Below are 25089 nucleotides of genomic sequence, written 5' to 3' on the forward strand. Positions count from 1 at the left end.
TGAATCATATTATTGCTTTAATATCATAAACATTGATTCAAATACACATTTGCTAACATTTTCAATTGAATTACTTTATTTTATTAATTCATTGGCTAATTGAAATATTTTCACACTGATCAGACGCTAACACAAATTCAGATACTCTTTGCTGGCCTGGTCTGCACTAATACCCTTTAAAGATCAGTTGACCATAGCAAATGTATAGTGTCGGGTTATATGGCTATATAAAAGTACAACTCCTTTAGTGCTTTGGGTCCTTTATATCTTATGTTGGACTATGTGATCATGCATTACAAATGCACAATATCACTGCTATAACCTATCTATTTCCCTGTAAAGTGCATTGACATAACACATGGATTTGTTGTTTCAAAAATAAAAAAGGATTAACATGTTGATAGGCTACTACTGTTTGATTATTTGAACTTTTATCAGTATTGTGGGTTTCCAAAAATATTGCAGTGGAATCAGAAGCCAAGATGACATCCAAGCCTTTTTATGCTGCTAGAAAGTATGTGATCTGCAGTTTGACAGTATTGTGCTATTTTCAGTCCAATATGAATACAAGGTTTAAGTTACTCCTGCTACCAAACTTTAGCATTCAATGCCAAACATATTCCAAGCAAAATGCAAAGCTAAATCATCAAAAGAAATTCTACACTACTCAAAATCACCTTTGCCACGTCACAAAGTGCGGTGTTGTTTACAATATGTGCCACCTCACTTAATCAACAACACCCTAAGTACTTGTCTTTCTAGGAAGGAACCCTCCATTGGAGCAAACAAGGGAGTGGATGGAAAAGCAAACAGCAGGCAAGGAGTAGGCGCACAGGTCAAAAGTCTAAACTGCTGTGGGAGAGCGAAAAACACAAGCTGTATCCATGTTAACCACGGAACACTGGTCAGAGTCTCAGACTGATGATGTAAGCACACATGGCTTCACAGTGGGGCTCATCAGGTTTCTGTTGCTGTGACCCGCGTCTCAAGTCGATCATGTAGCTAAGTCCATTTGGCTCCATATCAAGGTCGTAAGGTTTCTATGGATTTATTTCGGCCAATATAGTCCACATTCTTACTCTAAGCTTTCGACCACCAAGAGCCAATGGGTTACTGAGGCCTTAAGTTGACTGTAACCGAATACAATACAACCTCAACCTCAGCAATCAGACTCCTCCATAACCTCCATGACCACGGTTCGCGATCCAGTGAGGATGAGGTTGCTGACCGTCTTGTAGTCCAGAGACAGGACGTCCAGACCATTGACAGAGACCACAAACTGGCACACCTGGAAAACGGACTTTGGTCAAATACTGTACGTAATGAAGAGAATTTATGAGAGCTGCACATAGCAGAGGCATACTTATTATTGTCTACCAGTCTAACAAATATATTGATTTGACAAAGCTATCAACCTGTAGGCCCTGGCGATGCTCTTTGCACTAAATGTCCCACAATGCCATGGTACTCACTTTCACTCCTACTGCTGCTGCAGGGCCACTGGGGTCCACTGCCTGGATATGACATGGCCTACTCCCCCTGACCACGAAGCCCCAGCCCACCGCATCACCTACAATCTGGAGATAGATTGATCACATGACTTAGGAATAGAATTGTGAAAAAATATAATGGATTTTTATTGATATTTGGTTGTGTTTCATTATTTTAGCATGAATAAGAAATAACACTGTGGTAACGTACTGTAAACGTCCTCTTTATGTATGAACCTCCTGGTCTCCGCAGCTCCTCTGGACTTACTTGTCTCTTTAGCACTGTCAATGGAACACAGACACTGTTAGCAGATTCTCAGTGTAATCATGAACAGTGGTGTTTAAATTGAATCTGTACAGTAGAGAGGACGTGATACAGCTTTAGGTGAAGACCAGAGAGATTCTTACCTGATTTGGGGTTTGACAGCACAGGTGAGGTAGGGGTAAGCATGGGACCTCTGTTACAATACCCGCTGTTGCCACTACTAAGACTGTTATCTTGCCCCCCGGACACCATCTTTCTTTCCTTAGATGGAGTGACTGAGAGAAGGAAAAGAAGAACATATAGAGATATCACACAGAGAGCATAGACTTGTTTTATGATTGAGAGTGATTGACAAAGTGTACTGAGAGGAAAAAGCACGAATAACAAAAGGAAGCCACCATGTTATTCATTCTGAAATGTCACACACACACAGACACACACTCCAGTTTCAGAACTGTTAGCAGTGCTGTAGTTTACAGTAGAACACATCAAACACACACCATATACCCCTCTGCCTCCCATTTCATATCTGAGTGTTATGAAAGAACTAAGTGTCTGCTGCTAATCAAATATAGCCACATAATGTGTTAATGAACACTCCCTGAACTGATTGATATCACAGAAACACTTCCTGACAAGCTTATATTTATACCAGCCTATCGTGGAAGCTATGGTTACTGCACTTAGTTACATAACAATCACCAGCATACTATTATGATGACATATAGAATAAAGGTCAAATTCACCCCCAGTCAAACACAATGTAATAATGCTTTCTTCTGTGCTGGATATCTCTTCTAATTTGTAGTTGCATATAATTGGACTAATCTATAATTTTTCATCAATAAAATGGTTCTCAGTCTCACAAAAAAAAAAGGAATAAACATTATCATTTAAAAATACTTAACAAGAGCCCAACTAGGAGTAAAAACATGTCCACAGCCACTTGTGATACCATTGTATTCACAGCACTCATATAGGTGAACTCAACACCAATGCTTATGATTTAACAAGAGACACAATATTACATTAGCCATAGCAAGGAAAACAAGTTCAGTAAACCTACAATCTCCACCTTTCACGTATTTGCCTCGCGCAATAAAAGTTGCCCTTACCAGCTGTCCGAGGTCCCATCGTACAATTCACTTCAAAGGTTTGCCAGCCAAAGTGCCAAGTAACTTGGGAAGGTTGTTGTCCACAATCTCTGATGATGTAGTCAGCTGTGGTGCTCCGGTATAAATGTTAAATGTTAACCCCCAGAGAGAGTAAACAGTCTAGGCTGGCCGGGAGGGAGTGGGAGGGGTTGAGGGATGCCTTGTTGCCAGGCTATCCCAGGGTAGGCGATAAGAGCTGAGAAAGGCATATTGGGATCACTAATGCTCTAATGGAGGTAGGGAAAGAATCAGTGGAGTTTTCCACTGGTCACTGCGGCCAGGCAAGGTGGAGTGGAAGGACTGGCCATTCTCTATTACACACACACACACACGCACACAAACAAACACACACGCACACACACATTCTCTGTCATGGTACATGGATGAGAGACATGGTCAGTGGGAAGGTTCAACAACATCCATATCAACAATGACTACATCCACAATGACATATGGACAAACAAACTGATGATAATGGCCTAATGATAATGGCCTTCTGTGAGATAAATCAAGAACATTCCTAGCTGTTGACAGCATGAGGTATTTGCCTCTACAAATACAATATTCAATGTATTTACCCAATTACAGTTGAAGTCGGAAGTTTACATACACTTAGGATGGAGTCATTAAAACTTGTTTTTCAACCACTCTACAAATTTCTTGTTAACGAACTATAGTGTTGGTAAGTCGGTTAGGACATCTACTTTGTGCATGCCACAAGTAATTTTTCCAACAATTGTTTACAGACAGATAATTTCACTTATAATTTACTGTATCACAATTCCAGTGGGTCAGAAGTTTACATACCCTAAGTTGACTGTGCCTTTAAACAGCTTGGAAAATTCCAGAAAATTATGTCATGGCTTTAGAAGCTTCTGATAGGCTAATTGACATCATTTGAGTCAATTGGAGGTGTGCCTGTGGATGTATTTCAAGGCCTACCTTCAAACTCAGTGCCTCTTTGCTTGACATCATGGGAAAATCAAAAGAAATCAGCCAAGACCTCAGGAAAAAAAATGTAGACCTCCACAAGTCTGGTTCATCCTTGGGAGCAATTTTCAAATGCCTGAAGGTACCACGTTCATCTGTACAAACAATAGTACGCAAGTATAAACACCATGGGAGCACGCAGCCGTCATACCTCTCAGGAAGGAGACACGTTCTGTCTCTTAGAGATGAACGTACCTTGGTGCGAAAAGTGCAAATCAATCCCAGAACAACAGCAAAGGAACTTGTGAAGATGCTGGAGGAAACAGGTACAAAATGATCTATATCCACAGTAAAACAAGTCCTATATCGACATGACCTGAAAGGCCGCTCAGCAAGGAAGAAGCCACTGCTCCAAAACCACCATAAAAAGCCAGACTACGGTTTGCAACTGCACATGGGGACAAAGAAGGTACTTTTTGGAGAAATTATGAAGCAAAAATAGAACTGTTTGGCCATAATAACCATCGTTATGTTTGGAGGAAAAAGTGGGAGGCTTGCAAGCCAAAGAATACCATCCCAACCGTGAAGCACGGGGGTTGCAGCATCATGTTGTGGGGGTGCTTTCCTGCAGGAGGGACTGGTGCACTTCACAAAATAGATGGCATCATGAGATAGGAAAATTATGTGGATATATTGAAGCAACATCTCAAGACATCAGTCAGGAAGTTAAAGCTTGGTCGCAAATGGGTCTTCCAAATGGACAATGCCCCCAAGCATACTTTCAAAGTTGTGGTAAAATGGCTTAAGGACAACAAAATCAAGGTATTGGAGTGGCCAACTCAAAGCCCTGACCTCAATCCTATAGGAAATTTGTGGGCAGAAGTGAAAAAGCATGTGCGAGTGAGGAGGCCTACAAACCTGAATCAGTTACACCAGCCCTGTCAGGAGGAATGGGCCAAAATTCACCCAACTTATTGTGGGAAGCTTGTGGAAGGCTACCTGAAACATTTGACCCAAGTTAAACAATTTAAAGGCAATGCTACCAAATACTAATTGAGTGTATGTAAACTTCTGACCCACTGGGAATGTGATGAAAGAAAGAAATAAAAGAACGTGTATTGTATAATTTCAATGACAAACCAAGATGATCATCAAACCAAGATGTTCATTGACCACACACCAACACTGAGTGCATCATGATCAGTAGTATAACATGATGACCTCTATTATGTGGCTCCTTTGCCTGGTTGCCCAGCCAGAGAGCAATATCCAATAGCAATATCTCTCTCCTCTCACATTGCTAAAAGGTAGAGACATAATTCATAATGTATAGAGGTGAGTCATGATCAATAGGCTTATAAAGTCTGATATGGATGTCACACTGCCTGAGGTATTTCGAGAACATACAGCTCAATAACTTTACATAGGCCTTTTCTTACATACAGATGTAGGATGATCACTCTTTTGTTGCTGAGAATCATCCTGCACAGCAGGAAATGCAAACTTGTTGTGTATTTAATGTTTAAAAAAGCTTCTAAAGTTTGTAATTTTCACTTTAAAATGTCAAATTTGATTTGCCTTAAAGAAAAATGCATCAACCCCTATAAAAAAAAAAAATGTCCATCGTTATAATCCATATAGTAATTCACATTTTCTGTTGCTGCAGGATTACTTTCCTGCTGTAGCTGTCACGATCGTCTTCGTGAGAGAGAGGACCAAGGCGCAGCGCGTGAAAAGAACATCTTCTTTTATTAGAAGAGAAAAAAACAAAACAAAACAAAACACTTTACAAAATAACAAACAGACGACCGTGAAGCTATAATAGAAAATAGTGCTGACACAAACACTACACATAGACAATTACCCACAAACACCTAAAGCCTATGGCTACCTTAAATATGGCTCCCAATCAGAGACAACAATAACCAGCTGTCTCTGATTGAGAACCAAATCAGGCAACCATAGACTTTCCTAAACACCTACACTCAACCATAGACATACCTAGACACATACACTCAACACAAACCCATACACTACAACCAACACCCCCTATACCATATAATCACCCAAAACACACACATACCCCATGTCACACCCTGACCTAACTAAAATAATAAAGAAAACAAATAATACTAAGGCCAGGGCGTGACAGTAGCAAATTGGCTCAAATTAAGATCCTACGTCTGTAGATTTGGAGCTCAATTCAATAAATCCCAAATGTAGCGCTAAGCTCTTTCCCCATGTCCCCAAATAAAACAACAGAATGTTCCTGGATATTATACTACTATTAGTAACAGTTAGGCTCTGCTCAAAGGTAGATGCCTCCGGATTTCCGAAAACGTAGCGTGTGTGTGTAACTGTGCACAGATCCGCTTAAGTGATAATGCCCTAGAAGACGGTGTTTGGAGGGTATATATATATCCCTCAAACACTGGCATCGAGGGCATTATCACTTTAATTTTGATGAATTTATTCATACTATTTCATCCTTCCACAAGATATAGTCCTGACACAAGTTTAGGGTTGCTTCCCAAGCCGGTCGGTTGTTCATTCTATCGATTCAGTTGATTCAGTCTTTTTGTTCTGTAAACATGGACGCGACACAGTTGTTCATTCTAAATGTTCCATTGCCATACTGGCTGGCAACGTTTTTATCCTTTGCTTACTAGCTAGCCAACTACGGCTAATTTACAGTCACTTGAAACAGTATAGCTGGAAAGACCGCAAACTAGCTGCACTTCATTTGTTTGACCTTTTTTCAATTGACATTTCTTTGTATATAACCATAAGAATTATGCCAGCTGACGCATGACTGGCTGAGAAACGACTGGCTGAGAAATGCTGCCTGTCTGTCTGTCTGTCTCGTCCCGACTCCCGACATGTTCATTACTATGGGACAGCTGGAAATCAAATTTAAATATTGAAACAATGTTGCAAATGTCAGAGAGATAGATAGCAAGTTTTATACAAATCTCTGCTGTTGAAAACTAAATGTTAGTCTAAAAGAAACGTGAGATAATGTCTAGATGCATTTTATAGTGGAATTCAAGTTTATAAATTGCCTGGCTGGGCTGATGAGACAGTGGATTGCGCAGTCAGATGGAACAGAGTAAATAGGCATTTTAACGTTGTAGATTTAGACGGCGGTAACTTTTGGAATAGACACCAGCTGGAATATGCTTTGAACTAATCAGCATTAAGGATTAGAACCACCTGTTGTATAATAGTAAATACACTTGCTATGGCAGGTTTGACTGAATTCACACTGTACAGTACGTACCATACTGTATGTGTCCCAACTTCCTTCAAGACATGTCTTTCCCCAGGTCAAGATGACCATAAAAGCCTGCACTGAACAGTGACAAAAATATAGAAGATAAGCTCAGTTTACAGAGCTGCAAAATGACCATACAGACAACATGATAGTATTACAACATCTGTACACCACATCTGTCATTGGCTTCATCAATAAGTGCATCATTGACGTCGCCCCCACAGTGCCTGTACGTACATACCCCATCCAGAAATCATGGATTACAGGCAGCATCCGCACTGAGCTAAAGGCTAGAGCTGCCGCTTTCAAGGAGCGGGACTCTAACCCGGAAGCTTATAAGAAATCCCGCTATGCCCTCCAATGAACCATCAAACAGGCAAAGCGTCAATACAGGACTAAGATCGAGTCGTACTACACCGGCTCTGATGCTCGTCGGATGTGGCAGAGCCTGCAAACCATTACAGACTACAAAGGGAAGCACAGCAGAGAGCTGCCCAGTGACACGAGCCTACCGGATGAGTTAAACTACTTCTATGTTCGATTCGAGGCAAATAACACTGAAACATGCATGAAAGCACCAGCTGTACCGGAAGACTGTGTGATCACGCTCTCCGCAGCCGATGTGAGTAAGACCTTTAGACAGGTCAACATTCACAAGGCCGCAGGGCCAGACGGATTACCAGGACGTGTACTGCGAGCATGGGCTGAGCAACTAGCAAGTGTCTTCACTGACATTTTCAACCTCTCCCTGTCTAAGTCTGTAATACCAACATATGTTAAGCAGACCACCATAGTGCCTGTGCCCAAGAACACTAAGGTAACCTGCCTAAATGACTACCGACCCGTAGCACTCACATCTGTAGCCATGAAGTGCTTTGAAAGGCTGGTCATGGCTCACATCAACACCAACATCCCAGAAACCCTAGACCCACTCCAATTTGCATACCACCCCAACAGATCCACAGATGATGCAGTCTCTATTGCACTCCACACTGCCCTTTCCTACCTGGACAAAAGGAACACCTATGTGAGAATGCTATTCATTGACTACAGCTCAGCGTTCAACACCATAGTGCCCTCAAGCTCATCACTAAGCTAAGGACCCTGGGACTAAACCCCTCCCTCTGCAACTGGATCCTGGACTTCCTTACGGGCCGCCCCCCAGGTGGTAAGGGTAGGTAACAACACATCCGCCACGCTGATCCTCAACACAGGGGCCCCTCAGGGGTGCGTGCTCAGCCCCCTCCTGTACTCCCTGTTCACTCATGACTGCACGGCCAGGCACGACTCCAACACCATCATTACATTTGCTGATGACACAACAGTGGTAGGCCTGATCCCCAACAACAATGAGACAGCCTATAGGGAGGAGGTCAGAGACCTGGCCGTGTGGTGCCAGGACAACAACCTCTCCCTCAACGTGATCAAGACAAAGGAGATGATTGTGGACTACAGGAAAAAGAATCCCGATCACGCCCCCATTCTCATCGACGGGGCTGCAGTGGAGCAGGCTGAGAGCTTCAAGTTCCTTGGTGTCCACATCACCAACAAACTAACATGGTCCAAGCACACCATGACAATCGTGAAGCGGGCACGACAAACCTATTCCCTCTCAGGAGACTGAAAAGATTTGGCATGTGTCCTCAGATCCTCAAAAGGTTCTACAGCTGCACCATCGAGAGCATCCTGACTGGTTGCATCACTGCTTGGTATGGCAACTGCTCGGCCTCCGACCGCAAGGCACTACAAAGGGTAGTGCGATCGGCCCAGTACATCACTGGGGCCAAGCTTCCTGCCATCCAGGACCTCTACACCAGGCGGTGTCAGAGGAAGGCCCTAAAAGTTGCAAAAGACTCCAGCCACTCAAGTCATACACTGTTCTCTCTGCTACCACACGGCAAGCGGTACCGGAGTGCCAAGTCTAGGTCCAAGAGGCTTCTAAACAGCTTCTACCTCCAAGCCATGACTCCTGAACATCTAGTCAAATGGCTACCCAGACTATTCACATTGCCCCCCCCCCCCCCCCTCCCCTCTCCACACCACTGCCACTCTCTGTTGTCATCTATGCATAGTCACTTTAATTAACTCAACCTACATGTACATACTATCTCAACTAACCGGTGCCCCCGCACATTGACTCTGTACCGGCACTCCCCTGTATATAATGTTATTTTTTACTGCTCCTCTTTAATTACTTGTTACTTTTATCTCTTATTCTTATCCATATTTTTTTTAACTGCACTGTCGGTTAGCTGCTCGTAAATAAGCATTTCACTGTAAGGTTGTATTCTGTTGTATTCGGCGCATGTGACTAATAAAATTGGATTTGATTTGATTTGACAACATGTCTTACTGTTTATCAGCACGTGTACTACATTGGAACCACAAATGGAGTTTAGATTTGTCCTTGCTTTGTATCATGTGTAACAGAGTCCATCCCTGCTATAGGCCTACATGATAGCAATGGCAGGCGCGCAGTGTCATTTCACAGTAATTTTTACAGCGGGGCTTGTTTCAACAGTCAACACGTGCCACTTCTGTTTGTCTTATACATGGTTAATCATTTGCCATTTAAGGTCAGTTGAGAGACAGTTGAAGGAATGACACAATTTTCAGGAGACAATGGTTGGTCAGTTGGATGTGGTGTTTCGGTCAGGTTTCAGTGTAGCGCTTGACAGTACCAGGGTTGGTGACCACTGTTATGATGCTTTTGTATTATAGATAACATTGCCATCGACTGGCCATTGACTGAGTAACAGTGATCCATTCAAAACATGACTACCATTTTGTTGATCATAATCAGTGGAGGCTGGTTGTGGGAGCTATAGGAGGACGGGCTCATTGTAATGTCTGTAATGGGATAAATGAAATGGTATCAAACATATGAAACCACACGTTTGACTCTGTTCCATGTATGCCATTCCAGCCATTACAATGAGCCTGTCCTCCTATAGTCGTTCCACCGTCTCCTCTGATCGTAATAATATGCTAATAATGCGATCATAGTTTGTAATTCTCTGCTAGAAACCACTCTTTGAAGTTCACTCTCTTCGTTCGCTAGACTTTATCCTGCTAACTGTTCCAAATGTCCGAACTGAATTTGGTAAAAGGTCTTTTGTGTACTCTGCGCCATCGTCTTGGAACACCTTACAAAATAATTTTAAACTGGAAGAACTTGTCCCGATTGGTGTTTTTAAATCACTGATGAAGGATTTTGAGGCTGATTCCCTGACCTGTCAATGTTTTTAATTTGCTGTTTTTGATATTGTTATACTCTTGTGAACTCAATGGTTTTTACTAGATTACTTGTAGTTTTTCATGTTGTCTGTCTGTAATTTTTTGTAATGACTTGGTGCTGCCTATCTTGGCCAGGACGCTCTTGAAAAAGAGATTTTAAATCTCAATGAGCCCTTCCTTGTTAAATAAAGGTATATAAAAAAAAATAAAAAAAATACTTTATACTCTTTATTGGGTTGTAAGAAAAAAACTCTACTTTCGCAGACAGTCTCCATCCAAGATCTTTATACTAGTCCGGTGGGAATTATTGAGGACATCTACATTTGTTCATAACAATGGACAAGTTAACTGACAAGCAGTCATGATCCAGCCAGGTTTATATTTGTAGTTGTATAGTAACAGTGCTTTAACAAAGACTCCTATGACCCTAGTTTACTCAGAAGTAGAAATTATGTTACCACTATTTACCACCAGTACCACTATTCACCAGCAGAGAGAGTACGTTTCAGATTGAGGAGTTCAAGAGTCCCAGTGCAGATGGTACATCATATGTTTCTGTGCATTTATATCAGTGTCAGGTTTAGATTTGGAAAAATACTTTTTTTAATCTAGCTGTCGACACTACAGCACCAAGGTGCACATTTGTTTAAAGTGGCAATCTGCAATTGCTACATCCATATTTGGACTTATAAATGAAGGATATGTTCCAATTGATTCATGAAGAATTTAACTTATAAATGCCTCATGAGTTCAGTTCAACTGTTTAGTTCAACTGCATCAGAACCCAATATAAAAGCTTGTTTTACTCCAATGTTTATAAATAAAGTAAATGTAAACAAACACTGTATAGCCTCAAACCATAGTTAACATGATACTTTTGATATCGTGGATGGTCATTCCTTGCATCCATAGCTAAGTCTATAAATTTGAGAGTATTTACATTTCTCTAGCCCCATCTCTCAGCCTTTTACTGAAACTGAGGCAGGGTGTTTCACTAAATGCTATCAAAAATGATTCTCTCCCCCAAATATCTTCTCGCAAATAAAAAAATCTTCTGAATTGCGCATGTCAGTTCATGCCATCATTTGATTGGATGGGAAATATGTAAATTGCTACTACAAGAGATCTGAATGGCTATCTGTTCATTCTTCCCTGGATAATTTAAAAGATCCAAAAGTCGAATTACCTTTCAAAACAGCAATGGTGGGTAGTTGGACCAGAAACTTGTTAAATGTCCCACAGATAAGTTGAATAACTATAGACAAATGGACAGATGAAGACACATGGGTGCTGAAAGCAGTAGAACAGAAGGGAACATTCACAACATATGTATCAGATTGTGTCTGCTTAGTGCAGTGATGCAACCTCGTCATCAGCTGTTTACATGAACAGTTAAACCAGATAGGTTTCAAACTCTTTGGCTAAACAAACTAATTGGGATTTCAGGAATGTGTCAATTATAAAGCAATGGACCGTTTTTAAATACTGAATGGGAATCTAGAGGAGGACAGAAAAAAGCCACCCTCACCTATAGGGTGTGCTGTTGAGACAACTGTAGACCATTGAAAAACAGTGTTTTTATCCAGATACTGAAGTTAGTGACAAGACATTATATTTATTCAGTACAGATTAATCTAAAATTGTTTTTGTCTCATATTTTTTTCTTAAATTCAAATACAGGAGGAATGGTCCTCCACTTCCTCCAATGACGTTGAAGTTCCTAACAACTGATACAGCGTCAGATATTTATTTTATCACACAAATGGTTAATGGAAAACTCCACCCAAAAACTATCTTTTGGTATTTGTTTCATTAGTCCATTGTTGACACAGTCCCAGAATGTTTTGCTTGTCATCAATCACGTTTTCAAGATATGTAACTTGCAAAGGACAGAAATCGTTCTCCGTATGAGGCATTTTGCATCATATGATGCTGCGTTTTGCACTAACTCCATGCTGAGACATGTCTTTTGAAGCTGCTGATTTTTAAGATTTGCAGAGCATAGAGACATCCAGCCTCAAACCTGCATGCCTTTCAAGCAGCGAACTGTCAACTCTCACAATGGTCAAACTCGTGAATACTGGCTTGGCCTTAAAAATACTAGAAAGAAATGATACTCCTGAACCAGCCTCTCAGCATGCGGTAGTTCAAGTATGTTTTTTAGTTACATTGTGTTGTTTGCACTACGTCAGTGGGCTGTGTGGGCGAAATTGAAGTCAACTCGCCACTGCACACTAGGAGCAATAAACAACGTGAATAACATAAAACAATAACATGTCGCGTCTGTCCGTAGGCTGTGGGATATGAGTATTACGAGGAACAATTCTATCGGTGTGCTGGATTTTGCATCACTGTTCATTTGGACGGATCATGCATGAGTGCACCTACACCTGTCTGGCATCTTTAGAATTTTCCAAAAAGGAGGGGTTCATTTGAGCAATAGACTTGACTGATGTTTTAAGAGGTGAGGGTGTGTTGACTTGTCTGCTACCAGATAGGATCCACCGTGGTTCCGCCAGTTGTACTAGGTGAAACATCTCAAGCCTTTCCTCCCAGACCCAAATCAAGAAGCTGGCAGGAAAGCCAGCGGTCAAGCCAGATTTGGTTATGGGTTGCTGAGATTACCTTTAATAGGATTAGTCCTCTGTAAACATTACATGGAATACATATTCCAAGAAAAGGGTAACATACACAAACGTACCATGCTGTATTTAAAGAGACAGTAAAGAGAGTTTTCAGACCTCAAAAGTAGTCTGTCATTATGATTCCATGGTTGCGTAGATCCAGCTACATGCCCCAGATGAATAGATGGATAAGCACCAAATAAAATCCTATCTTCTCCATTCACTTTAATTGAGGCATATAGACCTTCAAACTTTGCTGGGATTAGCTGACAGCCACCATCATTGTCAAAAAGAAACCCAATGGCAGCAGTAAGGTACACTGGCTAATAAAAATGATAGAAACACCTCATAGGAGGACAAGTCATCTTTACGTTGTTACAGGTGACTGGTGTGTATGTGTGTGTGTGTGTATGTGTGTGTGTGTATATGTGTGTGGTGGGGCAAATATTTACTGACCTGTAGTGTGCTCTTTCACTTTGCTCTCAACCAATGTCAGCATAAGCTTATTGCATAAGCTTATTTGAGTATACTCTTGACATCACTTCCCATAACCATATCACTGTCCATTTTATTCCTGGACAATTCTCAATATGTTCAATTAATCTAGAGCGACAACAATGTTTCCTTTTAAGGTCTATCATAGTGGTTGACACATTTGACTGCACAAAGACTGAGACAGGGTGGGTCCTGAGCAATGGTTACTGCATGTAGAGCAGAGACAAACTCACAAATTCATTATATTCTTCTTTGTCTAAGGTATTTTCTTTAACCATTTAAACTTGTGGTGTGCATCTGGAGTTTCATAAAACATGCAGGATTCCCTGGTCAAAATTCACAGTATAACATTGTTAGAAACCATATCCAATAAGTGTCCTTATAGTAAAGTTTGTCAACCAGAGCCTGAGGGGGAAAGGGACCGTGTCCAATCCAAGACAGGCTGTAATTTTTGCCCGTATCAGAAGTTGCTCTTTTTCAGAGAGAGAGAGAGAGAGAGAGAGAGAGAGAGAGAGAGAGAGAGAGAGAGAGAGAGAGAGAGAGAGAGAGAGAGAGAGAGAGAGAGAGAGAGAGAGAGAGAGAGAGAGAGAGAGAGAGAGAGAGAGAGAGAGAGAGAGAGAGAGAGAGAGAGAGAGAGAGAGAGAGAGAGAGAGAGAGAGAGAGAGAGAGAGATTTATGCTTATTTATTTTAACTTGTGTGCTTTAACCATTTGTACATTGTTACAACACTGTGTATATATAATATAACATTTGTAATGTCTTTATTGTTTTGAAACTTCTGTATGTGTAATGTTTACTGTTAATTTGTATTGTTTATTTCACTTTTGTATAATATCTACCTCACTTGCTTTGGCAATGTTAACACATGTTTCCCATGCCAATAAAGCCCCTTGAATTGAATTGAATTGAATAGAGAGAGAGAGAGAGAGAGAGAGAGAGAGAGAGAGAGAGAGAGAGAGAGAGAGAGAGAGAGAGAGAGAGAGAGAGAGAGAGAGAGAGAGAGAGAGAGAGAGAGAGAGAGAGAGAGAGAGAGAGAGAGAGAGAGAGAGAGAGAGAGAGAGAGAGAGAGAGAGAGAGAGAGAGAGAGAGAGAGAGAGATTTTTTATATGAATCTGGTCCCCAGGTGACATGTAGGTTGAAACCCTATCCGATCCAACTTCCTATAGGATCAGGGAGGTAAGCATAGCCCCAGGTAGCAGAGGTTCACTGCCCAATTAAATTGCTCCATGGCCATGCCAGGTAATCCACTCCAAAGGCCGAATAGCCGAATGAGACAGGACAAGCTTTTAGTCTTAATGCTGTGTCATTCAACAGCTACCCATAACTACCTAAGCCTCCAACAACTGAACAAAACACCATTGTTTGATAAATATTTCATAACATCGGAGTACATTTTAGGAAGTGGATGCCCTCAAGCAAAGTTTGTCCTAATTAGTTTCAAAACAATAAAGTGGATGCCCTCAAGCAAAGTTTGTCCTGATTAGTTTCAAAACAATAAAGCAGTGACAGAGAGCCTCCTGTAAAGGCCTTGACTACCAGAAAAAAATAGATTTCTGAGAATTGGTAACATTGGCGCCTTTACAAGGCTGTGGATAAGAGCCCCTGCTAAATGAGTGGAATATAACATTGTGTTCTGTACTGTATATCAGCATGCACTGAAGGATGCCCCTGTGTGCTGTTTGAACCCTCTATACTTCTAGCCTTGAGAGTAGCATTGAGTAACTGTTCCCTTTGCGTTGTGACATCCCCTTTGACTCAATAAACAGAACAGAATGATTGGTGAACGAGACAGAATGGGGTGTATTTGTTGTAGTAAATACAATTGAGGACTCTTACCTCAAATATGCATTGCCCCGTTCAGTATCAAAATACTTTCATCTTTGCTTTTCGGGCTTGATGAATTTAGAGCATAATCACACAGGAAATTACAAATGGCAAAAGGAGTGCTTTCCATGCATTTCCAAAACATATTTCAATAAAGTGTCAATTTCAAGTCAAACCCCTAGCACCACAAGTAGAGGTCAACAAGGGTACACATGGGGTATCTGACATACAGTACAGGCCTATGATAAACATGGAATCACCCTGTGCGCTCACCCTCCCATGCAAGGGTGTAGATACTGGGAAGGGCGAACAGTAGACTGGGGGTCCTCCCCCAGAATTTTTGTTTACATTTTAAAATGCATTTCCTGCAATTCTACACAGTTTTCCATGTCGCTGACATACATTTTTGCCGTTTTAAAGTAATTGTCAAGTGAAAATCGAACTTTTAAAAGTTCATATTATGTTAACCCATACCCAAATAATGTTGTTGACTCATCCTATACTCATATTTGTGGCTACACAATGAATTGGAGAAAAAAAAACACTTAAAAACCCTCACCTCAAAATGCTTGGTATTTCAAAAATGCTGAGGAGGATGAGCTGGCCAATCAGCGTTTTACTCGCATTAATATTTTTAATGACCAGTATGCGCCCACACAATTCTGTTGTTTGGGTGCACCCACACCATTCCAACACAGAAAAGCTGCTTTTTTAACATACTTAATTACAATATTTTGTAAGGAAAACTATTTAACTTATATTGTAATTAATTATAGGTCATATTAATCTGCTAACACTGGACACTTACTTTAAAGGTTGCCTTGAGCAAAATCGCAAAAATAACAGCTTTACACTGTATAACTGATCAATGCACAATCATACCAGGTAGTGCATAAAAGCCAAAATAAATGAATGAATAAGATATTTAGCAACAGAAGTGCCATTTCTTACTGATCTCTACAGCTTCCGTCCCCCCCAAAATTATGTGAAATGACATCAACACATACTGAAGGAGTTACTGGCTAGCTACAAGTGGCTAACTTAGCTAACGAACTAGCTATGCCGGTCACAGCGCACATGACCAGAATGATACATTGATGAACCACCAAAGGCACACCCCATTTCTGAGAGTGTTTTTCTTGGCAAAAGTCGACCATTAAAGCTAATTAATATTTTTTAAATAAATTATTTGGGGGACAGTCTACCTTTTCTGAATATTGGGGGGGACATGTCCCCCCATCCCCCCTGGAAATTTCGCTATGCTCCCAAGGCCACAAGTTATTGTTGTGGTGTTTTCAAAAATTATTTTTACAGCTGTCATTTCAACATAAACTGTAGTTGAGAAAGTGTTATAAAAACCCACCCCTTCTCTCTCTGAGCGTCTCTCTCTCTCCTTCTCCCTCGGTCATTGCGCGGGTCGTGCGTAGGAGTGAGCCCACAGTTTAGTGCTGACTATGGTTAACAGATCATCTGCCAGCAGCACCATTGTACCAGAGCGCAGCTGTCACCATTACTTAATCCGCATTGGTTTGCAGCAAAAACCAAATTGAGCAAGACAACTGAACAGCGCTGAACTCCTGCGCCCTGTCCATCGATTCAGAACGGTCAGGGTGGACTTTGCCCACCATTTTTTTTGACACTTTTGGGGAATGCACTAAGAGGATACGCTATTTGGAACATGTTACTGGGAAAATTGGTACGGTAAGATTGTTTCATAATTGTTGTATTCTGAAATGTAGTCATGAAATTCTTGGATTTCTTTTGGGCAACCTGACAAAATGCTAAATGCGTCCTTGCAACAGCGGTCCAGATCTTGCAAGCGAGCTTTAAGAAAACGTATGTAATGATTCATCCTATGCATAATGCATTAACAACGAAAATAAACAACTGATGAATAGCCAAATTGTCGGTAGGCTACATACAGTCTGTAAATAGTGGCACACGCACTTGTTTACCCGGGCAAGTAAACATGCTAAATTGGCTAGTGATTAATATTTTGTATAGTCATGTAAGTATCCGTTATGTTCTGCAACACATTATTTTTTATGTTCTTAATTGATACCAGCTTTTATTTGAGAGTAAATGTTTCAACTGAAACTGAATAGGCCTATGTGTCAGATGTATCATTTTAAGTGCAGCAGTTCAGATGAACTTGAATCAATATCGATGCAATCAATGAGTGACAGGAATCGTCTGCTCAGACTGATTAGCTTATATAATGAATCACATTCATTTAATTTTTCTCTTCGCTGACACAAATATCAGTATCTGCTTACATTTTTGTTTTAGACAATTTCACATAGACGGAGCATAAAAAATACACAGGGTGGTCTAATCAGGGATCAAATTACAAAGATTGTGAACATAAAGGGCTTGTTGGGACTAATTTAAACGATTGTCTATAACTTTCAAAAAGACAATAAACAGGGGGATCGTTTTCAAATAGCGATATTTGTGTATGAAATATTTTGCCATGATAATCAAGTTATACATAAATTCAGCTATTCTGTCCTCCAATTGAAAAACAAACCTCTCTTCAAACTTCAAACCGTGGGCTGCTTATGGAATAACAAAAGGCAACCACTAGTTGTGATGATTTTAAAGGAGTACTTCAAGGTAAACAATATTATGTTCCTCTCTTCAATGATACTCTGGTTTGTTTGATCATATTTCAAGCTCAACACACACTAGTAATAACAGAATATTTGTCAATATGACGGTGCTATCATCAGACCTGAGTCAAATATAGGCTATAGGTCAAATGCTTTCAACTACCCTATTTAAGGGCACTTGATTTTGGGACTATTACATTGGTTCCATTGTACAGTGTAGGCTAAATCATGCCCAGCTTGAGTATTTGAATGTAGTTGACATCAACCAGTGTACACATATTTAAGTTGTCACAGTACCTACCTATAAGGGGTGTTTTTGTACCAGTAAAAAGGGATTTGGGGATTTGTTTGAATTCATCAGGTGGATTACCTAATGTTCTAGGCTTGACTCCTTGATTCTGATGTTGCGTGAACAACTTTAGGATGACGTCTATCTCTTATTCTCAGGCAGTTGTTCTCTTCGCACTCCTTACGGGATCCAGTGTTAGTGTGGCATATGTCTTTCAAGCAAGTCGACCTGGAGAAGATGCTGGATCTCCGCCCCAAACCAAAAGTGAGACATGGATCGATGCGTTGACATTTGGCCTTTCCTGCTCTGACACAGTTGACTAATAATGGTTTTATTACAGTATAATAAAATAGAGAGTAATAGAACTGTTTTGTCCGTTCAAGGATGGAAATTGTTCGTTGGCATCACCACTGTACCTTTTCTTCCACATTGCACCTTTTTTCTGGAACAGTAGGCTAATAGACTTACAGTAGTAACCCAATATTTAAGATTGACGTTACATTTTCTGCAGCCTGGTTGCCTTTAGCCTTGGTCATTTGTGTTGTCATGATGCCATAGCCTATTATGTGTAGCACACAAACTGTGTTTACCAGGCTACATTTTCAGTACGCTGAAGCCTTTGCTAGTGAGTATGGTGTCCATATTAAGGACACATCCACGGACGTTGTGTCAATCACTTGTTGGTGTGTTAGTGTGTCTCGTTAGCGTTGATGCTAATTGTGTTCGATTGTCCCAGCTCTCTCAGACTCCCTGTGGGTTAGCTCAGCAGGATCATGTAAGGGCAGATGTTTTGAATTGGAGGAAGCTTTACCGCCAGGTTGCAGATGTGACAACTTGTGCAAAACCTACTACAGCTGCTGCTCAGATTTCGACGAGCACTGTTTAAAAACAGGTTTGTATACCAGCTTGTCTTTGAACTGTTTTCTTGTACTGTATATCTTACTCTGGTGCTATGGTGTGATGAAGGAATAAGGCCCAAGTGCTGTGGTATATGGCTAATATACCACAGCTTAGTGCTGTTTTAACGCACGACGCAATGCAGAGTGACTGGATTCAGCCCTTAGCCGTGATACGTATATTGGCAAAATACCACAAACCCCCGAGGTGCCTTATTGCTAATATAAACTGGTTACCAATGTAATTAGAGCAGTAAAAATAAATGTTTTGCCATACCTGTGGTATACGGTCTGATATACCACAGCTTTCAGCCAATCAGCATTCGGGGCTCGAACCACCCAGTTTATATTCCTCAGTATGCACAGAGTATAACCATCCACTACTGTTAATAATAATGTACACCAAATTAAACAATGGCTGATATTGAATTTGCTTTCTGATTTTGTGTGTGTGCATGAGTCATGACTATGGTTTTGTAGTAGCTAGTTGTTGATGCTGAATACAGACTCTTATGTCCCTTCCCTGGTGCAGCGGGTGGCTTTGAGTGCAGTGAAGATCGCTGTGGGGAGACGAGAAACGATGACCACGCTTGCCACTGCTCAGAAGACTGTCTGGTGAAAGGAGACTGCTGCACCAACTACAAAGCCCTCTGCAAAGGTACACACTCAAACTAGGGATGTATGAAAGGCTTTTGAAGAAAGTGAATTTAGGTCAGTTCATTCTGTATTGGACACACAAGGGAACCAAATGAGAAGGCAGTCGGTTAGAAGGAAAAGTAGAATGTGGCCTTTGGGTTTGTTGTGCATTTTACCTTTGGACAGCAGAAGTCCATTAGTTTCACTTTTGTTGTTTACACTACAATGAACCTATAAAAAGTTGTGAGTCTCTTATATACATAGTAACTTTCACATTCTACATCAGGGGTATTCAACTCTTACACTTGTGGTCCGGAGTCTGCTGGTTTTCTGTTCAACCTAATAATTAATTGCACCCACCTGGTGTCCCAGGTCTAAATCAGTCCCTGATTAAAGGGCAACAGTGAAAAAGACGCAGTGAAACTGGCTTCGAGGTCCAGAGTTGAGTTTGAGGGTTCTACATTGCATACATGTTTTCTATTCTTCTCACACTCTGACAAGCTTTGATCATCCAAATACTTTCAAAATGAAGAAGTGAAACTTTGCAACGTTGCAACAATTCTTCTTTTGAATCAAATTCCAATGCACCGTCAACAGACTTTTGCAGACTTGCGCTAGACTTTAACTTTTCAAATTCTCCTATTAGCAGGAGACACTAAATGGGTGGACGATGAGTGTGAGGAGATCACAGGCCCTGAATGTCCTGCAGGGTAAGTTTGAATCAAAAACTCAATAAACGTTCATGATTTTATCCTCAGAAACAGTGACAGTGGCTTTATGGTCTGGGGGAAAGGGGCAGCAGCTGAGCAGTCAGCTCCAACTTGGACTGGAACCAGTAGCCCAGTGGGCACCTTTTGACCTAACACTACAAGGCCATTTGGTTCCCATATCATTTGTGTAAACTAAACAAGTGACATCCCATCAACAGCTAATTTTCCATGACAGCTTTTGAGTATTTGGTCCTTATTCCCAGTTTTATCCGCCCTCCTCTGATCATGCTGTCGGTGGATGGGTTCCGGGACTCCTACATGAAGAAGGGCAAAGCGGTGATCCCCAACATGGAGAAACTGAGTAAGTCACTCCCACTCACATCCTGACACTAGATAGGCCATAGTGTAGCTATACTGTTGTTGAAGGCAGACAAAGTCAGGAACCCAAGCGACTTAGTTACATATCAATCAAATGTATTTTATAAATTCCTTTTTTACATCAGCAGTTGTCACAGAGTGCCTTACAGAAACCCAGCCTAAAAAAACCCAAAGAGCAAGCAATGCAGAGGCAGAAGGACAGTGGCTCGGAAAAACTCCCTAGAAGGCATAAGGGTCTCTAGGAATAAAACAATGTCCTCCTCTCCTCTCCTCTCCTCTCCTCTCCTCTCCTCTCCTCTCCTCTCCTCTCCTCTCCTCTCCTCTCCTCCCCTCTCCTCTCCTCTCCTCTCCTCTCCTCTCCTCTCCTCTCCTCTCCTCTCCTCTCCTCTCCTCTACTCTACTCTACTCTACTCTACTCTACTCTACTCTACTATTAGACTTTAGACCGTAATGGATGAGTTGAAGTGAGGTGCTTTCACTTTAGATTTCATGCAGTGTGATGAAAGATTCTAGGCTACTGATAATATATTGATCATTTGTTAATTTCTTTCCATATAGGAACATGTGGCACTCACGCACCCTACATGAGACCAGTGTACCCCTCCAAAACTTTCCCCAATTTGTATACTCTTGCCACGGTATGGTTACTTATTCCGATGCATGTCCATATGAATATACCACTGTTTTATTGAAACTTGAAATAAAATATGTTTTCAATTAGATGGTTTCCAATTTCCAAGTCATATACATTGTAACAACATGTAGCAACATTATAATAACATTGTAACAGCTTTTATACAGATCTTCGTCAATTATGTTTCGCTGGTAAATCTATGAGTTGTGATGTTTTCAAGGGGCTATATCCCGAGTCTCATGGAATAGTGGGCAACTCAATGCACGACCCCGTGTTTGACGCCAACTTCAGCCTGAGGGGGAGGGAGAAACTGAACCACCGCTGGTGGGGTGGCCAACCTGTGAGTGTATAGATACTGTCCAATTCTTCACACTTACACCGTTTTTAAACTTAGGGAAATACACTAAAGGTTTGCAGAATCACAATGGCATTTCTAATGTAAGATAGTAACTTGGCGCAGCATCAAGTGGTTAGGAATGGATAAGATAATACGTGAATGGGTTTTTTGCATACTGTATGCTTCATGTTTTATATCTGTGCTTGGAACATGACCTGTTTCCCTGTATGTCTGTAGATCTGGATCACTGCAGAGAAGCAAGGGGTGAAGGCAGGAACCTTCTTCTGGCCGTGGTGAGTTAACTCGGTCTCTTTGTCAATGACTATTTTGACCGTCAACTACGGTGGCCTGTTAGAGCAAAATGACACAACAAATAATTGATCAGTTGATTAAAAAACCAAGACCATTAATTATTTATAAAACATTAATACTGAGTGGTGAAACTTAATATAAAGATGATAATAAGGGTCAATATAAATACAAATAAGTTGGGATTTTACTGAAATAATGCAAATCATTTGCATATCTATGAACTAATAATGACGAGGGGGCTGGTCCTTCCTGCGGCACATCCATACAAACAATGCCCCCCCCACACAATCAGACACATTGGCCATTGAGCTTCCAAAGCATGGTAGCCTAGAGCCCAGTTTGTTTTGCTAGCGAGTTTCACTCATTAGCATAAACACATGTTAGACTGCCAGGCAAACACTTTTGTTGATATTTCTTTTTGCAAAATAATGTACCCTCATAACGTGTAGTTATTCTAGAACTAAGTCATGAGATACTTGCAAGTATACTTGACTGACATGTCTGTGTCGTTGCAGGGTGATTCCACTGGAGAGGAGAATCCTGACCATCCTGCGTTGGCTTAGTCTTCCTGACGATGAGAGGTTAGATATTCATCCCCAAGGCTCATTAAATATGAACATCAATCTGCGCCAACCTCACTTCCACCAATTTCCCCAAAAGACTCAGAGATGGACTAAGCTACTCAGCCTTATAAAAGCGTTAATAGATAGAGAATCAAGCTGCTGTACTGTACTGATTAGGTCAGAGGTTGAGCTGTGTGTCTGTGTGATATTTCTAGGCCCTATGTGTACGCTGTCCACTCAGAGCAGCCCGACACGTTCGGACACAGACTGGGACCCTTCAGCAACGAGGTGAGCTCCTTTGATTGGGCCAGACATAACTTCGTCCCCAGTCCCGAATTGGTTCGACAGAGAGAGAGCCGGCTGGTGGATGAGATTAGGCCAGAGATAGTTGATGGATGCTATGGGGCGGGGTGGGTGTTGTGCGGGGAGCGGTTCACGTAAGAGTAACTCATCTTAAGGGGATAAAGAGCTAAACCATGTTGCGGTCTCTAACTTTGGTGATATTTACGCATTTTTACACATTAATACTGTAAATACAGGTAAAATGTTGTCATGAACCACAAATGACAAATTCCAGAGATTGTTGTTGAGGTATGACTTACTGTAGTAACCTTTGTGTGTTTTGTGTGTTATAGTTGGACAACCCCCTGAGGGAGATTGATAATGTCATTGGTCAGCTGATGAACGGCCTGAAACAGATGAACCTACACCGCTGTGTTAACATCATCGTCGTTGGAGACCATGGTATGGAACAACGGACCACAAGAACCACAACGAGCCTATGTCTACTCTGGTTAACTGACCTAATAACACAAAAACATATTTCCCTGATGTCTTGATAACAATGTGAAAAAATACAGATTTACCTTGTTGTAATCTTGTTACTTGATGTCTGCAACCAGAAAAACATTTTAGAACCATTAAATGAAGTTATTATGAAGTCCCATGTCGACTTTTGTTCCATGGGAAATGTTTACTAACCTTGGCTTATGCTTAAGGCCGTCATTGTAAATAAGAATTTGTTCTTAACTGACTTACCTAGTTAATAAAGGTTAAATCAAAAAAATTTAATAAAAATAACTTGTCTCTTTCTGCCCCTAGGAATGGAGGAGGCCCACTGTGAAAGGACTGAGTTCCTCAGTACCTATCCTGTGAACGTGGACGAGATCAATCTGATCCCTGGATCTCTTGGGAGAATCCGGGCCCGGGATCCCAAGTCAACCACCTGTGAGTTACACAGTACTGTAAGAGAATGGACATAGCTGGATAGATGTGTGAACTACAATGTGTTCATGCATCTTTCTTTCTTTATAGTATATATTTTCCTATATAGCTGTTTTACTTTTTTATGTTTACAATTTTTCAGACGACCCAAAAGTAGTTGTGGCGAATCTTACAGTAAGTACACATGAAACATTTACGAAACAAAACAATTATTATGTTTTTGTTAGTTATTTTGCTGGCTGTGTATAACTTACTGTAAGTCATCTACATGAGCGATCACGTAGTCCATGTAATGACCTTGTTTTACAGTGTAAAATGCCAACCCAGCACTTTAAGCCTTACTTGAAACAACACCTCCCGAAACGGCTTCACTACGCCAACAACCGCAGAATTGAGGATGTCCACTTACTCATGGAGAGAAAGTGGCACATTGCCAAGTATTGTATTTTTCTACAGTACTAGTACTATCAACTCAACTAAACTCAGCAAAAAAAGAAACGTCCTCTCACTGTCAACTGTGTTGATTTTCAGCAAACTTAACATGTGTAAATATTTGTATGAACATAACAAGATTCCACAACTGAGACATAAACTGAATAAGTTCCACAGACATGTGACTAACAGAAATGGAATAATGTGTCCCTGAACAAAGGGGGGGTCAATATCCAAAGTAACAGTCAGTATCTGGTGTGGCCACCAGCTGCAACAAGTACTGCAGTGCATCTTCCTCCTCATGGACTGCACCAGATTTGCCAGTTTTTGCTGTGAGATGTTACCCCACTCTTCCACCAAGGCACCTGCAAGTTCCCGGACATTTCTGGGGGGAATGACCCTAGCCCTCACCCTCTGATCCAACAGATCCCAGACGTGCTCAATGGGATTGAGATCCGTGCTCTTCGCTGGCCATGGCAGAAAACTGACATTCCTGTCTTGCAGGAAATCACGCACAGAATGAGCAGTATGACTGGTGGCATTTTCATGCTGGAGGGTCATGTCAGGATGAGCCTGCAGGAATGGTACCACATGAGGGAGGAGGATGTCTTCCCTTTAACGCACAGCGTTGAGATTGCCTGCAATGACAACAAGCTCAGTCCGATGATGCTTTGACACACCGCCCCAGACCATGACGGACCCTCCACCTCCAAATTAATCCCGCTCCAGAGTACAGGCCTCGGTGTAACGATCATTCCTTCGACGATAAACGC

The 25089-nt window shown here is 41.2% G+C and overlaps 2 protein-coding genes across 7 annotated transcripts in view; one reads left to right on the forward strand and one right to left on the reverse strand.

The window, feature by feature from the left end:
- On the reverse strand, positions 1-16788 carry LOC139554690 (DEP domain-containing mTOR-interacting protein-like). Of its 3 annotated transcripts, XM_071367726.1 has the most exons (6): positions 5279-5885; positions 2871-3276; positions 1899-2030; positions 1702-1772; positions 1473-1577; positions 1-1288 (listed from the first exon to the last, which is right to left on the reverse strand). In XM_071367726.1, exons 2-6 carry the CDS (start codon positions 2887-2889, stop codon positions 1160-1162), a joined length of 456 nt encoding a protein of 151 aa, XP_071223827.1. In that variant the 5' UTR covers positions 2890-3276; positions 5279-5885; the 3' UTR covers positions 1-1159. The 3 variants fall into 3 exon arrangements, with proteins under 3 accessions (XP_071223827.1, XP_071223825.1, XP_071223826.1); XM_071367724.1 differs by lacking the exons at positions 2871-3276; positions 5279-5885 and adding an exon at positions 16657-16788; XM_071367725.1 differs by lacking the exon at positions 5279-5885 and having other exon boundaries at positions 2871-3288.
- LOC139554689 (autotaxin-like) overlaps positions 16706-25089 on the forward strand; it is a 30937-nt gene continuing 22553 nt past the window's right edge. The window contains exons 1-15 of one of the 4 annotated variants that reach the window (XM_071367721.1): positions 16706-16989; positions 18353-18458; positions 18931-19086; positions 19623-19748; positions 20373-20436; positions 20700-20797; positions 21373-21452; positions 21669-21788; positions 22023-22078; positions 22613-22678; positions 22876-22948; positions 23296-23404; positions 23762-23887; positions 24027-24058; positions 24194-24321. In XM_071367721.1, coding sequence (XP_071223822.1) covers positions 16972-16989; positions 18353-18458; positions 18931-19086; positions 19623-19748; positions 20373-20436; positions 20700-20797; positions 21373-21452; positions 21669-21788; positions 22023-22078; positions 22613-22678; positions 22876-22948; positions 23296-23404; positions 23762-23887; positions 24027-24058; positions 24194-24321 — 1358 coding nt within the window. In that variant the 5' untranslated portion in view covers positions 16706-16971. Of the gene's footprint in view, positions 16990-17615; positions 17910-18352; positions 18459-18930; positions 19087-19622; positions 19749-20372; positions 20437-20699; positions 20798-21372; positions 21453-21668; positions 21789-22022; positions 22079-22612; positions 22679-22875; positions 22949-23295; positions 23405-23761; positions 23888-24026; positions 24059-24193; positions 24322-25089 lie in introns of those variants that run through there. The other 3 variants (XM_071367722.1, XM_071367720.1, XM_071367719.1) reach the window with 3 other exon arrangements.

This window comes from Salvelinus alpinus, chromosome 26 (assembly GCF_045679555.1).
Source record: "Salvelinus alpinus chromosome 26, SLU_Salpinus.1, whole genome shotgun sequence".
Taxonomy (NCBI): Eukaryota; Metazoa; Chordata; class Actinopteri; order Salmoniformes; family Salmonidae; genus Salvelinus; species Salvelinus alpinus.